Consider the following 14,257-nt stretch of genomic DNA (forward strand, 5'->3'; position numbering starts at 1 on the left):
GACTTATATTTAGGAAGTGGTCTCCTGTGCCAATGCATTCAAGGATACTTCCCAATTTCTTTTCTATGAGGTTTAGTGTGGCTGGTTTTATGTTGAGGTTTTTGGTCCACTTGGACTTGAGTTTTGCGCATGGCAATATACATGGGTCTATTTTCACTTTTCCACATGCTGAGATCCAATTATGCCAGCACCACTTTGATGGAGGTGGGTCTTGTATCTATTTGTTGCTTTCATTGGTTAATTAATAAACTGGTTGGCCCTCTGATAGGGTAGAATTTAGATAGGCGGAGTAAACAGAACAGAATGCTGGGAGAAAGAAGCCGAGTCAGGCAGTCGCCATGATTCTTCCACTCCAGACAGACGCAGGTTAAGATCTTCCCTGGTAAGCCACCAAGTGGGCTATACAGATTATTAGAAATGGGTTAGATCAATATGTAAGAGCTAGCCAATAAGAGGTTAAAACTAATGGGTCAAGCAGTGTTTAAAAGAATACAGTTTCCGTGTAATTATTTCGGGTATAAAGCTAGCCGTGCAGACGGCCGGGTGCCAGGAACATAGCCCGCCGCTCCTATTTTAACACCATTTATTAAAGATACTTTCTTTTTTCCATTTTACAATCTTAGCTTCTTTGTCAAAAGACAAGAACTCGTGTGTGGATTGATATCTGGGACTCTGAGTGGATTCCATTGGTCCACTTGTCTGTTTTTATGCTAGTACCAAGTTGTTATCATACTGTAGCTCTGTAGTAGAGTTTGAAGTCAAGGATGGTAATGCCTCTAGAAGTTCCTTTATTGTATAAGATTGTTTTGGCTATCCTAGGTTTTTTTTTTTTTTTCCGTATGAAGTTTAATATTGTTCTTTCGAGGTCTGTGAGAAATTCTTCTGGGATTTTGATGGGTATTGCATTGAATCTGTAGATTGCTTTTGGTGAGACTGCCATTTTTACTATGTTGATTCTACTTATCTAAGAGCATGGAGGATCTTTCCATTTTCTGAGGTCTTCTTAGAATTCTTTTTTCAAAGATTTAAAGTTCTTATCATACAAGTCCTTGAATTGTTCGGTTACAGTTATCCCAAGGTATTTTATTATTTGTGGCTATTGTAAACAGTGGAAGGGGAATGAGAACAAAATAGAATGACATATCTATATGAACTCAAATGTTTGACAAAAGAAAACAAGATGTTACAAATACACATAATCTGATTATCATGTATAAAATAGCAATTCTGTACAATTATATCAATTTATAAAGTAATCCCAAAAGAAAAAAAAGTTTGTTTTTTATAATATTATAATAAGGTCAGCATAATGAAAGTTATTCAAGTTCACATAAATTTAAATTATTAAATTACAGCACAGATATATTAGCCTTTTGTTACTATAATAAAAGAGTCAAGGACATTTAACTTTATAAGAAGTTTTAGTGCGAACATCAGTTCTTAGCTGCATCATTACAGTATAAATATAATATTAACAGAAAGGAAGTCAGCTGGAGGTGCCAATCTCAGGCTTTTATAACCTTCTCTCAAAAACTATCTTAATCACCTTAGTAAATGATCTAAGGACTTCTCAGCATCTCTTAAAGGTCCACACTACTTCTCAACACTGCCATATTAAGGAGCAAGCTTCTAACATACAGAAGGCTGTTCAACACTATTACCAATGACCCGCAAAACATCTTCTAATACATGGTTCTTTGGAATCAACAATGATACTACTCTTTGAACTTTTACAAAGATTGTCTCCTCTTTTTAACTGTATGTCTGTCTTAGGATTTCTATTGCTGTGAAGAGACACCATGCCTCTGCAGCAACTCTTATAAAGGAAAATACCTAACTGAGGTAGCAGCTTAACAGTTCAGATATTCAGTCCATTATCATTATGGCAGGGAGCATGGCCGTGTGCAAGTAGACATGGTGCTGGCTACATCTTGATCAGAAGGCAATAAGAAATGGTCTCGGAAAAAAAAGAAAAAAGAAATGGTCTCGGTGTCACAATGAACCAAAATAGATCTCAAAGCCCACCCCATAGGGACACAATTATAATAAGACCATACCTAGTCTAAAAAGGCCACACGTCCTAATAGTGCCATTCCCTATGAGATTATGAGAACCAAGTACACCTGAACTACCACTCTATCATATCTATCATATCTATCTATCTATCTATCTATCTATCTATCTATCTATCTATCTATCTATCTATCTATCTATCTACCTACCTACCTACCTACCTACCTACGTTTGTGTAGGGGTATGTGCACATATGTGAAAATGCCTACAGGAAAAAAAAAGGGCACTGGATCCCCTGGAGCTGACATGAGTGTTAGGAATTGAACTTGGATCCTCTGAAGAACAGCACTTGATCTTAATGAGTCATCTCTCCAGCTCCCAAAACACAGAACTTCAGAAGAAATCTGTCTGTATGCCACAAGGGCAATCATTTGGTTATAAAACATTAAAGATTAATTATGTACAGACAGTTTTAGAACCACTGTTTAGACCACTATTTTCACGGAGAGTATATTCTAATGGATGGTGGGTAAAACAAACAAACAAAAAGTAGCTTGTTAACCAGGTAAATGATCATATATTTCGGTAAGACTGTTGTTAGTAACAAATAAAAATAAGATGGTCTCAAACTAGAAAACCATAAAAAGTAAACTTAATATACCAGGAGGCCTAAAGAAAGTTGATACTGGACATAAGCATTTAAAAACAATCTGAAGAAATGTTTCAGGGGTTAATTTACTGGTCCTTTGTGCTAGGAAAAATATAGCCAGGTTGTTTTTAGTGGCTAGCTCATTTCTTTTTAAATTTAACTAATTTATTTTTGTGTGTATGGATATTTTGCTTACATGTATTTCTTTGTATCACATGTATGCCTGATACCCTCAGAGACTAGAATATAACATTGAATTTCCAGGGACCAGAATTACAGGCAGTTGTGAGCTGTCATACAATCTGGGAATTGAACTCAGTCTTCTGAAAGATCAGCCAGTTCAGTACTTACACTGTTAAATTCAAGTGACAATAACTGACAATGAGTTGGGGTTATTTAAAGATAGGATTCTAAAAAACAAATGAAATAGTTCTTTAATAACTGCCACCTACTGTGTGATATAGAGGATTCTTCAGCTCTACAAAAAACTCCAATTAAAAATACTGAACCTGACTCTCATCACAAATTATACAAATAAATTTAGGAACATTTCTCAAAAAAACTATGAATCTAAACCAAACCAAAAAGCAAACAAATAGAAAAACAAAACAAAACAAAAAATGCTCCCCAGGAAAAAAACCAAAAACAAAAGTATACATGTAATGAAAGAAGACATAGTTAAGAAGCTATTTTAAAGAAGTGTAAGAGAAGCATACCAAAAACTATAATGGAAGATCCCTGAATGGATCCTGGCGAATAATTCTTGTAATGATTTTTGAAGTTCAAAAATGTAAGAAAAGGCATATATAGGTTTAATGGTTAGGCCATCCTTCCAGGCCACAAAAATCTGTCAATGCAATCCACCATAGAAACAAACTAAAAAAAAAAAAACCACATGATCATCTCATTAGATGTCGAAAAAGCTTTCGACAAAATACAACATCCCTTCATGATAAAGGTCTTGGAGAGAGCAGGGATACAAGGAACATAACTATACATAATAAAGGGAATATACAGCAAGCCAACATCAAACTAGATGGAGAAAAACTGAAACTACCAGCAATTTCACTGAAATCAGGAACAAGACGGCTGTCCACTCTCTCCATATCTATTCAGTATGGTTCTTGAGGTCTTAGCAAGAGCGATAAGAAAAGGAGATCAAGGGGATACAAATCGGAAAAGAAGATCAAACTCTCACTGTCTGTTTACATAAGCAACCCCAAAAATTCTACCAAGGAACTTCTACAACTCATACTTTCAGTAATGTAGCAGGATACAAGATTAGCTTAAAGAAAATCAGTAGCCCTACTGTACACAGATGATAAAAGGGTTGGGGAAGAAATCACCCTTCACAATAGCTACAAATAGCATAAAATATCTTGGAGTAACTAACTCTAACCAAACAAGTGGAAGACTTGCATGACAAGAACTTTAAATCTTTGAAGAAAGAAATTGAAGAAGACACCAGAAAGTGGAAAGATCTCCCATGCTCTTGGGTAGGTAGAATTAACATAGTAAAAATGGCAATCTTACCAAAAGCAATCTATAGATTCAATGCAATGCCCATCAAAATCCCAGCAAAATTCTTCAAAGACATTGAAAGAACGGTAATCAACTTCATATGGAAAAGCAAAAAAACCCAGGATAGACAAAACAATCCTGTACAATCAAAGAACTTCTGGAGGCATCACAATCCCTGACTTCAAACTCTACTACAGAGCTACAGTACTGAAAACAGCCTGGTATTGGCATACGAAGAGACAGGAGGACCAATGGAACCGAACAGAAGATCCGGATATTAATGAGAAGCCAGTTAAGTCCAAAGCAGAGATCTAGTATTAGAAAAATCTTTGCATTTGTTTTTCCTGTCTTAAAGTCAGACATGAAATTTGTCCAAAACTCATTTCTTAAGTCTTTGTTGAAGGAAAGAAAGAATAATGTTACATCAAATGCAGACTCTAAAAATTAACATATATTAACTGAAAGAAGACATATCTTATTTCAATCATGATTAGTGAATAACAGTATTTTACCATATTCTAATCCTTACTAAAATCAGAAGTCACCATTCCTCATCAAATAGACAAATCAATACGTACACAAATAAAGTGATAATTGTACTAAAGGGTAGGGCACCCATGAGCAAAACTAAGCATGATTATTTAGGTAAGATATAGCTTTACTAGCATAAAAAGTTAGATCAGAAAAAGCACTACAAGCAAATAAGGCTAAACATGTAGCTTGTGTTTTTAATCTTTTCTTATAATTTTATTTCATTAAATCACGTGGATTCATTTAAAAAATATGCTCAATGGTCAAGCATGTTGGCAAATGCCTTTAATCTTAGCACTCAGGAGGTAGAGGCAGCAGAATTTCTGTGTGAGTTGAAGACTGGTCTACACAGTTCCACAGCTACAAAAATAAGACCCAGTCTCAAAAACAGTAAATAAAATACACTCAAAGCACACATTTTTTTTCAAATCTATTTCCCAACTCTTACTAGTCCAACTCTCATTTTTTTTCAGTTTTAATGATCTATATTATAGCAAAAAAATTTGCAAACTTGTTTTTAGAACTGTGAAGATATCTATATATTCCTTAAACCATATAAGATAACATCAAGTTAGGACTGCTGAATAAATAGCGAATCACACACATAATGAACTGTCATTTATAAATTTATAATTATGGCTTTAATTTAAAAGAAAATTATCCCTATGTAAAATATGCAATATAAATATTATTAGGTTGAAAATATTTTTAAAAATCATAAATGTAATCTCTTAATATTATACTAATGAAGCTGTTATAAATTACAGAATTAGGTTAACCTTAACATTTTAACTTTCAACATATTTATTATGTTCAAAAAGATCTTCAAAATCACTACTGATCAACAATAAATAAGTATCAGACTGCCTTCAGGGTGACTAAGATGACACTAATGGGAACTATAAGGCTCAACTATGGTTTAAGATATCACAAACATTCAACAAACTGTTACTGCAGCAAAAATGTGAGCATAAATCAAATCGAATGTATTGATTCTTTTATCCTACCTGTGTCTTCAATAAATTCCACACATTTTTCAACAAATAGTGGTATAGGCTTCTCCGCTGTAACCAGATCCTGGAGGGGCATCCCAAAGTAATTACTTTCCCAATTTCTACGTGTTGGTGGATTGAAGGTCTTAGTTTTTTTTTTCTGCTACAAGAAAACATATTTACATTAAAACTATTAACGTTTATCTTCTCCAGAATTATTTCCAAGCAATGTACATAAATACTTTGGATCAAAAGAAGTATTTAAAAGTTACATCCAATCCAAATGCCCAGTAATGTTTGCCCTGATAAACTCTGCTAGATGCAAACTGAACAATGGGGACAAAAATGAACAGGAAAAAAAAAAAAAAACAGCTGACTAGAAGAAAATGGTCTCTTTGTAAATAAATCTGGATAAATAAGAGATTGGAAAAATTAAATAGCAAGAGATTAAAAAAATAATTTTCAAAGCTAACACAAAGGACTAATAGGAATAACTGATACCTTCCTTGTTTTATACGTGGTCTGCCAATTTTATCTACCCTTTGAGGTAAGTTGTGATTTTGTATAAACTTTTATTTGTAAGAACAAATTATGCTTGATTGATTATAAACTGTTAATGCTATCATTCTTCTCTCACCCTGCTTTAATTTTAACATAAATTTTCTAAAGATACACAAAAATATCTTTAGAAAAATTAAACAAGAATTTTCAAAATCTAACATCAGAGAGAAAATGGATTCTTTCCTAGGAAGTAAACATATTAAAACCACATTGAACACTGTCTGAAATCCAACTAATGAGGAGATACTAACTCAACCTTTCTGGATTAGATGTTATATCCATAGACGATTCTGTTGCAAACACCCAGTTGGGAATTTCTAAAATATGAGACGATAAAATCTTCAAACACGAGAATGTTAGAGCATTTTTATTGACCTTGGATTCTTTCAGTCTAACTTCATGTACAAATTTTTTATTTTCCCTGGTATAAACAAAACAAATAAAAATAAATAATACCATACACACATCCCGACACAAATTTATTCATCTAGTCGGTAAGTACTGTTGCTGACTTACACATAGGGGAAAAAGCGGCAGAAGGCACAGTACATCACCCCTAATGCCCAAAATCATCTCTCATTTTCCCATTCTTGTCTTATTCTCTACACTGGACTTCTTGGATATTTTAGTCCTTTCACCCAGCAAACTGCCAGAGCTCATGAAATCCAACTTTCAAATCCTCAGTCACTAACACTTCCTAGTAGGAACGAGAATACACACTCTTGGTAAGTACAGACTAATTACCACAGGGTATTAAAGTGTTCTGATTCAAAACCTAACTCACCTAGTTAAATAGTCTATAATCTTATTATCTAACTGACCATCACCAAAACAGAGCTCTGACAAGGAAGTAGCAGAAACTATACTTAAAGCCAGATAGAGGTAAGTGGCTAAGTTCTTTTTTTTCTTAGAAGTAAGGTCTTTTTCAAGCTACAAACTAGTAGCTGCATTACAATTTGAATGGAAAACTTAAATCTGAGGCAAAACTTTTTTTTTGGGGGGGGGGAGAGGGTTGTCTGTTTATAGAAATAACAGTTTCCAAACAAACTGCACTTTTGGTCAACAGCAATGCCTAGAATATAACAATATGAACAGAAATGAAGAGGTAAAGAACTCGTAGTCTGCAACATTGAAGAGTCCCCCCCCCCCACAGGGTTTCTCTGTGGCTTTGGAGCCTGTCCTGGAACTAGCTCTTGTAGACCAGGCTGGTCTCGAACTCACAGAGATCCGCCTGCCTCTGCCTCCCAAGTGCTAGGATTAAAGGCATGCGCCACCACAGCCCGACAGTTTTTTTTTTTTAAAGCGTAATATATCTGGGACTGAAGAGATGCTTCAGTGGTTAAGAGAATATACTGCTCCTGAAGAGGACTGAGTTTGGTTTCCAGCACCCATCCACAAGGATCTTATGTCTCTGGCTTCACGGGCACCGGTACATAAACGCACATGCCTATACGTGCATGGGCACACAAACATACACACATACATAAAATTAAAAATAATTTTTAAAGTAAACTGTCTAGCTAGTTCTGTGGAATAATCCTCTTCTACACTGTAAAGATTTGTCACTCAAACTAGTTTAATAAAACGATGATTGGCCAGTAGCCAAGAAGGAAGTATAGGCAGTGACCAAACTAAGGATGATTGAAAGAAGGGCAGAGTCAGGAGTCCCCAGCCAGATGGAGAGGGAACAGGAGATAAACATGGTATGCTAATAAAGGTACCACCACGTGACAGATCATAAACATGGATTAACTTAAAATGTAAGAGGTAGTTAGTAATAAGCCAGAGCTACTGGCTGAGCATTTATAATTAAGCTTCTGTGTGGTGATTTGGGAAGCAGCTACTGGGTAGTTAAGAACAGGCAGTCAAGACAAGAAGCAAGTTAGCCTTGCAAGTTAGTCTTAAGTATTGTAATAATTCACTCTTAAGTTACATTTTTATTACTGGCCATTCAAAACCAATTTAAACTCTGAGATAACTGAGGTAACTTAATTACATCCCCACTTGAGGTTGGGGAGAGAAAAAAGTAAAGTCTAACTTGGTCTTAGAAAACCTGAATATTTCACTAAATTTGGTGGGTTAAAAAAAGGAAGCAAAATAAGGTAGATTATCTAGCATAAGCTCAAAAGTGTATTTCTAGGCCCCAAATGAATGAGGCAGGTAATTTAATTCTGAAACTACAAAATATGGTCCTAGTAATCTAATACAGTAAAAAGGCAAGATCTTATAGCAACGAATTTTCACCAGCTCTAGAGGGACACTTTAAAACAGGTCTACTCCGATAATCATTATAGGGGAGGAGCCTGCTCTATGGATCAGTCTGTTTTTTAATGGTACTGGTACAAAGAAATTTACATGATGAAAAGTAATTTGGGGCAGGGCATATGGTATAAACCTGTAACCTGAGTAAGTGTGAGGCTGGGGTAGTAGGAATGCTGCTAGTTCAAAGTCAGTCTGGATCACAAAGTGAACTCAACCTAGGGTATATAGAGAAACTTTTAAAAAAAGAAAGTTTTAGATGAGAAACACCTTTCAAAATGAATTAAAATACATACAATTCTATTTTGTTCTATAGTTTACAGTTCTTAGGCAGCAGAATCACTCCAGGGAGTTCTCAAAAAATTTAAGGATTTGTTGTTGAAATAAGGTTTCTTTCTGTAGTCCGTGGCTGTCCACAAATTATAGTATGTTTGCTGTGGGATATTTGTAGACTGTAAGAGATACACTGCTGTAATTGGTGTGATAAAGAGCTGAACGGCCAATAACTAAGCAAGAGGTACAGGTGGGATTTCCGGGCAGGGAGAGGACTCTGGGAAGAAGATGGAGTTGCCTGCCAGACGTTGAGGAAATGGCATGGACAGTGTGGAGATGAGGTAATGAGCCACACAACAAAATGTCAATTAAAATAAATGGGCTAATTTAAGATAGAAGAGCTAGTGGGACAAGCCTAAGCTAAGGGCAAGCATTCAGCTTAATCTGTTTACCTAGGAAAATGTTTTGAGGTCTAAAAACACAGTGTTGCCAAATACAGATAGATTAGACATTGTAAATGTATTTACTTGATTATTGTCCTTATTTTATATGATTTTACAACATTACAGTTAAAACCTTTTCTTCTCATTTAGACAAAAATGGGAGAAAATGTTGTGGGATATTTGTACACTGTGTGAAGATGTTTAGTTTAAAAAAAAAAACTGGCTAGTAGCTAGGCAAGAGGTCTAGGTATAGCTAGGCACAAAGAGGACTCTGGGAAGAGAAAGGAGTCGTCGCCATCCAGCTATGGAGAAAGCAGCAAGGGCAGTATAAAGAGACGGGTTAACAAAACGTGGGCTAATTTAAGTCACAAGAGTTGGCGGGACAAGCGTAACCTAAGGCTGAGCTTTCATAATTAACTGTAAGTCTATGTCATTATTTGGGAGCTGGCTGGTGGGACACAGAAAGACTAATTACAGATGTTTCCCTCAATTTCCTGAGTTCTAGGATTTACATGCCGGACAAATGCAGGATTTTAAGCACTCCACATAATATAGAGATCCATTTCTTGGCTTGAGTTACTGATCTATAAAGTATCACTCTAACTCAAAACAATATAATTTAAAATCAATAAACTAAGACTAGGTAATTATAACTTTTATAAAATGCTACCTGGTTATCTGAACTAAAAGAAAAACAAGGATATCTGTTGTCTATAAAAATAGGTTTAACATTTAGTGAGAAATGGGGTCTCCAATTAAAAACAACTATGCCAATGAAAAACAAGATCTGATTTACGGTGATACAATTTTAACTGTTACCTCCTTCATACTCGAGAATTTATACTATTTACCCTGCTATTTTTAAAAGAAAGTTATGGTTGCAAAACAAAAACATGCTTATGATAAAACAAATATTCTATTTGCAAATAATGTAAACTATGTTATCAAGTATACAGCAGATAGCTTAAATTTTCAGTGTAAATAAACGTATCAGGAAGAAAAACAGCCACCTCCCACTTACTGCAGTAATATCAGCAACAAACTCATATAAACATTATAATGAATAATATTAAAGCCATATAAACAGCAAATTCTGAATAAAACTTAAAACCAGCAAGACAGCTGACTAGGCTTTCAAAGGACTTTAAGAAAGCAAGAAAATCTAATACTCTTTTATCTCTTAGACATAGTTTTTGGGATAAAAATTATATTCAAAATGAGACAAATGAAGAAATGTAAAGAAAATCTTTTGGTAGCAGCAGTAGGAAAAAAACCAGACTCACTATGACAGAAAACACCAAAATAAAACAATTAAGGACCATTAGCATGCCACCTTTTACCAAACCATTCCTATTACATTTACCCAAATACACGGAATTTGCTCTCAATTACTTTTTAAAAATTTCATGCTATGTACTTTATTTACAACATCCCTTCCCCTCCATCTTCTCCTTCCAGTTTCCTCTCTAGAAACACACCACTGATCCCGAATTCATGGCCCCTTTTGAAAATTATTATTGTTATACAAACACATGCATATACACACAAACTAATATATAATTACGACCTTCTGAGTCTACTTAGCTTTACTCATGTGTGTATTTTTAGGGCTGACCATTTTATATAAGATAATCAAATATGGAGTTCAACTCTGGAGAAGATGGATTTTCCCATTTCAAGTCATTAATTGTCTGTAGCTCTTAATCTAGGAGTAGGGTTTGCTCATGTTTAAAAAAGAAGAAGTCTCTCTCCTAGTCAGCTGCTGTTTTAAGATACTGGGTACACTTCTGACGAACCATTCATCACTTGTACTACCTGGCTCCAAATTTTCCTTCCTTCACTCTTACATGCACTCCAATTAGTCCCCCATCACACTCAACATGCTTCTAAGTCCATTTTACAAAATATAGATGATTGTTTGGCAACATCTAGCTCTCATTTTCCTTGACTTCTCAGCAGTCTTTAGTGAACTTCAAGGAGATCACCCTATCACCTCATGACATTTTTTTTCAGCACACTCTATAATGAGGATGAATGACTTGCACCTCACCCTGATTATCTTCTCCATCCAAACTCACCCTCTTGGTTATGCCATCTACCTACTGATAACTCAAATTCATAGCCAAATGCACCTTTCTCCTGAACTCTAAAGTAATGTACAATAACCGTACTCCAAAGTCTAAGAGAGACTTTTTTTGTTTTTTTTTTTGTTTTTTTTTTTTGTTTGTTTGTTTTTTGAGGCAGAGGTTCTCTGTAGCTTTGGAGCCTGTCCTGGTACTAGCTCTTGTAGACCAGGCTGGCTTCCAACTAACTGAGATATGCCTACCTCTGCCTCCCGAATGCTGGGATTAAAGGTGTGCACCGCTACCACCTGGTTCTAAGAGAGACTTTTAAGCATGTCCAAAATTCCTGATGTTTTTCATAAAATATATCTATATGTTACAAGATATTTGGTTACAGTGTGTAAAGATTTGTTATTCTGATTGGTTTAATAAAGAGCTGAATGGCCAATAGCTAGGCAAGAATTCCAGGAACAGAGGATGGTGGGAAGAAGGGCATAGTCACGAGGAGACAGGGGAAGCATGGCATGTAAGGGATGAGGTAACAAAGCATGAGCCAGAAGGTAAATTAATAGAAATGAGTTAATTTGTCTCTGGACCTGTACACAAAACAATTCAAGGGAGATTAAAGACACATGTGTATTAAGTCTACAAACTATAATCAGTGTAAGAAAATAAAGAGGAAATATTTTAAGCTACCAGTGTAGGCAATGGTTTTCCTAGAAAAGATCACAGAACAAAAAAGTAAAGGCTGACAAACAGGATTATATGAAATATTCCTTTACACAGAAAAGAAAACAATGAATACAGAGAAGAGACAACCTATAAAATGGGAGGATATATTTGCCAACTGTTCATCTCAGAGAGGGCTAATATCCAGTATGTATAAGGAACTCAAACTTTCAAAAAACAAAGAGAAACCAACTAAAATGAACAAATGATTTGAACAGGTATATTTCAAAAGAAGAAGCCATACAAAGACCAACAAATAATAAAAATTGTTAGTACCATTGCCTACCAGGGAAATGCAAATCAAAACCAGCATAATACCATCTCCTAGGACTGGGGAGGTGGTTCAGTGGGTAAAGTGCTTACTACACAAGCACGAGGATCTGAGTGCTGACCCCGGCAGCAGGGGTCAGTAAAAAGCTGACCATGGTGGTACAAGCCTGCAATGCTAGTTCAATCCCTGACACCCAAGTCTTCTGACCTCCACTCCTATGTCCATACCCAAAACAATAAAATGGTTTTTTGTTTTTTTTTTGTTTTTTTTTTTTGAGACAGGGTTTCTCTGTAGCTTTCGAGCCTATCCTGGAACTAGTTCTTGTAGACCAGGCTGGCCCCGAACTCACAGAGATCCACTTGTCTCTGCCTCCCGAGGGCTGAAATTAAAGGCACACGCGACCAATACCTAGCTCTAACTATAAAACATTTTAAGAGTATAACTTTAAGAAAATGAAGTCCTAGCTGGGCGGTGGTGGCGCACGCCTTTAATCCCAGCACTGGGGAGGCAGAGGCAGGAGGATCTCTGCAAGTTTGAGGCCAGCCTGATCTACAAGAGCTAGTTCCAGGACAGGCACCAAAAACTACAGAGAAACCCTGTCTCGAAAATGAAAAAAAAGAAAAAAAGAAAATGAAGTCCTTTATTAACAGGCACCTGTAGTTTTGCCTTTTAAAAGCCACAGTGTGTGAGCATCCACATACCTGTGTTGGGTGGGTGCATTCATGGAAAGCACATGTGTAGGAATCAAAAGACAACTTGTACGAGGTGGTTTTCTCCACCATCCAGGTTCCAAATATCAAACTAATGTCATCTAGGGCTGGCAGCAAGCACCGTTACCTGCTAAGCCATCTTGCTGGCTGCTGGTTTGTTTGTTGCAAGGGGGGTTGCCAACACATTTTAAAAATGAAATTTAAAAACAAAAATCTTAGGTATGGCCAGATATGAAGCAATTTGAAAATCATTAAAGGTATACTAGATAAAACTTTTGTTCTACTCAGCAAGAACAATGCATAAGAATTTAATTTTTGGCCAATAGACATAAGCAACAACAGTTGTTTCACCTCCAATCCTTTATTTCTAACTGTTGAACTTTCATTGGATGGCACTGTTAAGAGATGGTAAGCTGACAAGTGCCCAGCCTTAGCCTGTTCAGCCTCAGGCACAGATGATCTCAGAGGGAAGGAGGGAGGATCAGCTGCTTTTGTTTCTTTGCAATCTTGTGGGCTAGGAAATTGTGTCAGTTATCAAGCTGTTGAGTACCAACACTGAAATGTTTGCTGATCTTAGGTTTTAATCTTGATTATCTCTTACTTTTTTCAGGTAGTCTTTGGCAAACACCTAGGAAGTGGGGCCACGACTCCAATACCTTTTCCTGTTCTGCAGCTACCTGTTTTACACTGTCAAAATCCTCCATCATTCCTCCCTAAGTAGAACTGTCTATATTCATAATGATCTCTACATGTACTGTTAAGAACCTCCCCCTACACTAAGATTGTTATTTGCTAGATCTGGACTTCTAGAGCATTTGTGCCTCCACTGTCCATTCTAGTAATTCTGCTGTCAACTGTATGGAGGCATCTTAGGATACGAATAGAATTTTAATGCTACTCTTTTTATTTTGATACATATTTAAAGTCCTGGACCAGTACTTCACCAAGCTCTATAACATACACTGTCTCCATACTCCTTCCTCTTATAACACCAAATCCCAGTTTCTCCATTTCTTACACTAAATATGTAAATATATGACATATGTTAAGTCAGATGTCACAACTTCCTTGGTATCATTTTGGTATAATATCATATCTGTTTCTTACACCAAATCATTATACTATTTTTCAAACCTTCCTTCTAGTTTTTGCCATTGCATCTCTTGCCAATGTGTTATTTCTTTCTTTCTTTCTTTCTTTCTTTCTTTCTTTTTTTTTTTTTTTTTTTTTTTTTTTTTTTTT

The 14,257-nt window shown here is 35.8% G+C and overlaps 1 protein-coding gene across 2 annotated transcripts in view; it reads right to left on the reverse strand.

Moving 5' to 3' along the window:
• Arhgap5 (Rho GTPase activating protein 5) overlaps positions 1-14,257 on the reverse strand; it is a 68,282-nt gene that overhangs the window by 18,954 nt on the left and 35,071 nt on the right. For both annotated transcript variants that reach the window (XM_005343740.1, XM_005343741.2), the window contains exon 3: positions 5,722-5,869. In XM_005343740.1, coding sequence (XP_005343797.1) covers positions 5,722-5,869 — 148 coding nt within the window. The remainder of the gene's footprint in view (positions 1-5,721; positions 5,870-14,257) is intronic.

This window comes from Microtus ochrogaster, chromosome 1 (assembly GCF_000317375.1).
Source record: "Microtus ochrogaster isolate Prairie Vole_2 chromosome 1, MicOch1.0, whole genome shotgun sequence".
In the NCBI taxonomy this organism is placed as follows: Eukaryota; Metazoa; Chordata; class Mammalia; order Rodentia; family Cricetidae; genus Microtus; species Microtus ochrogaster.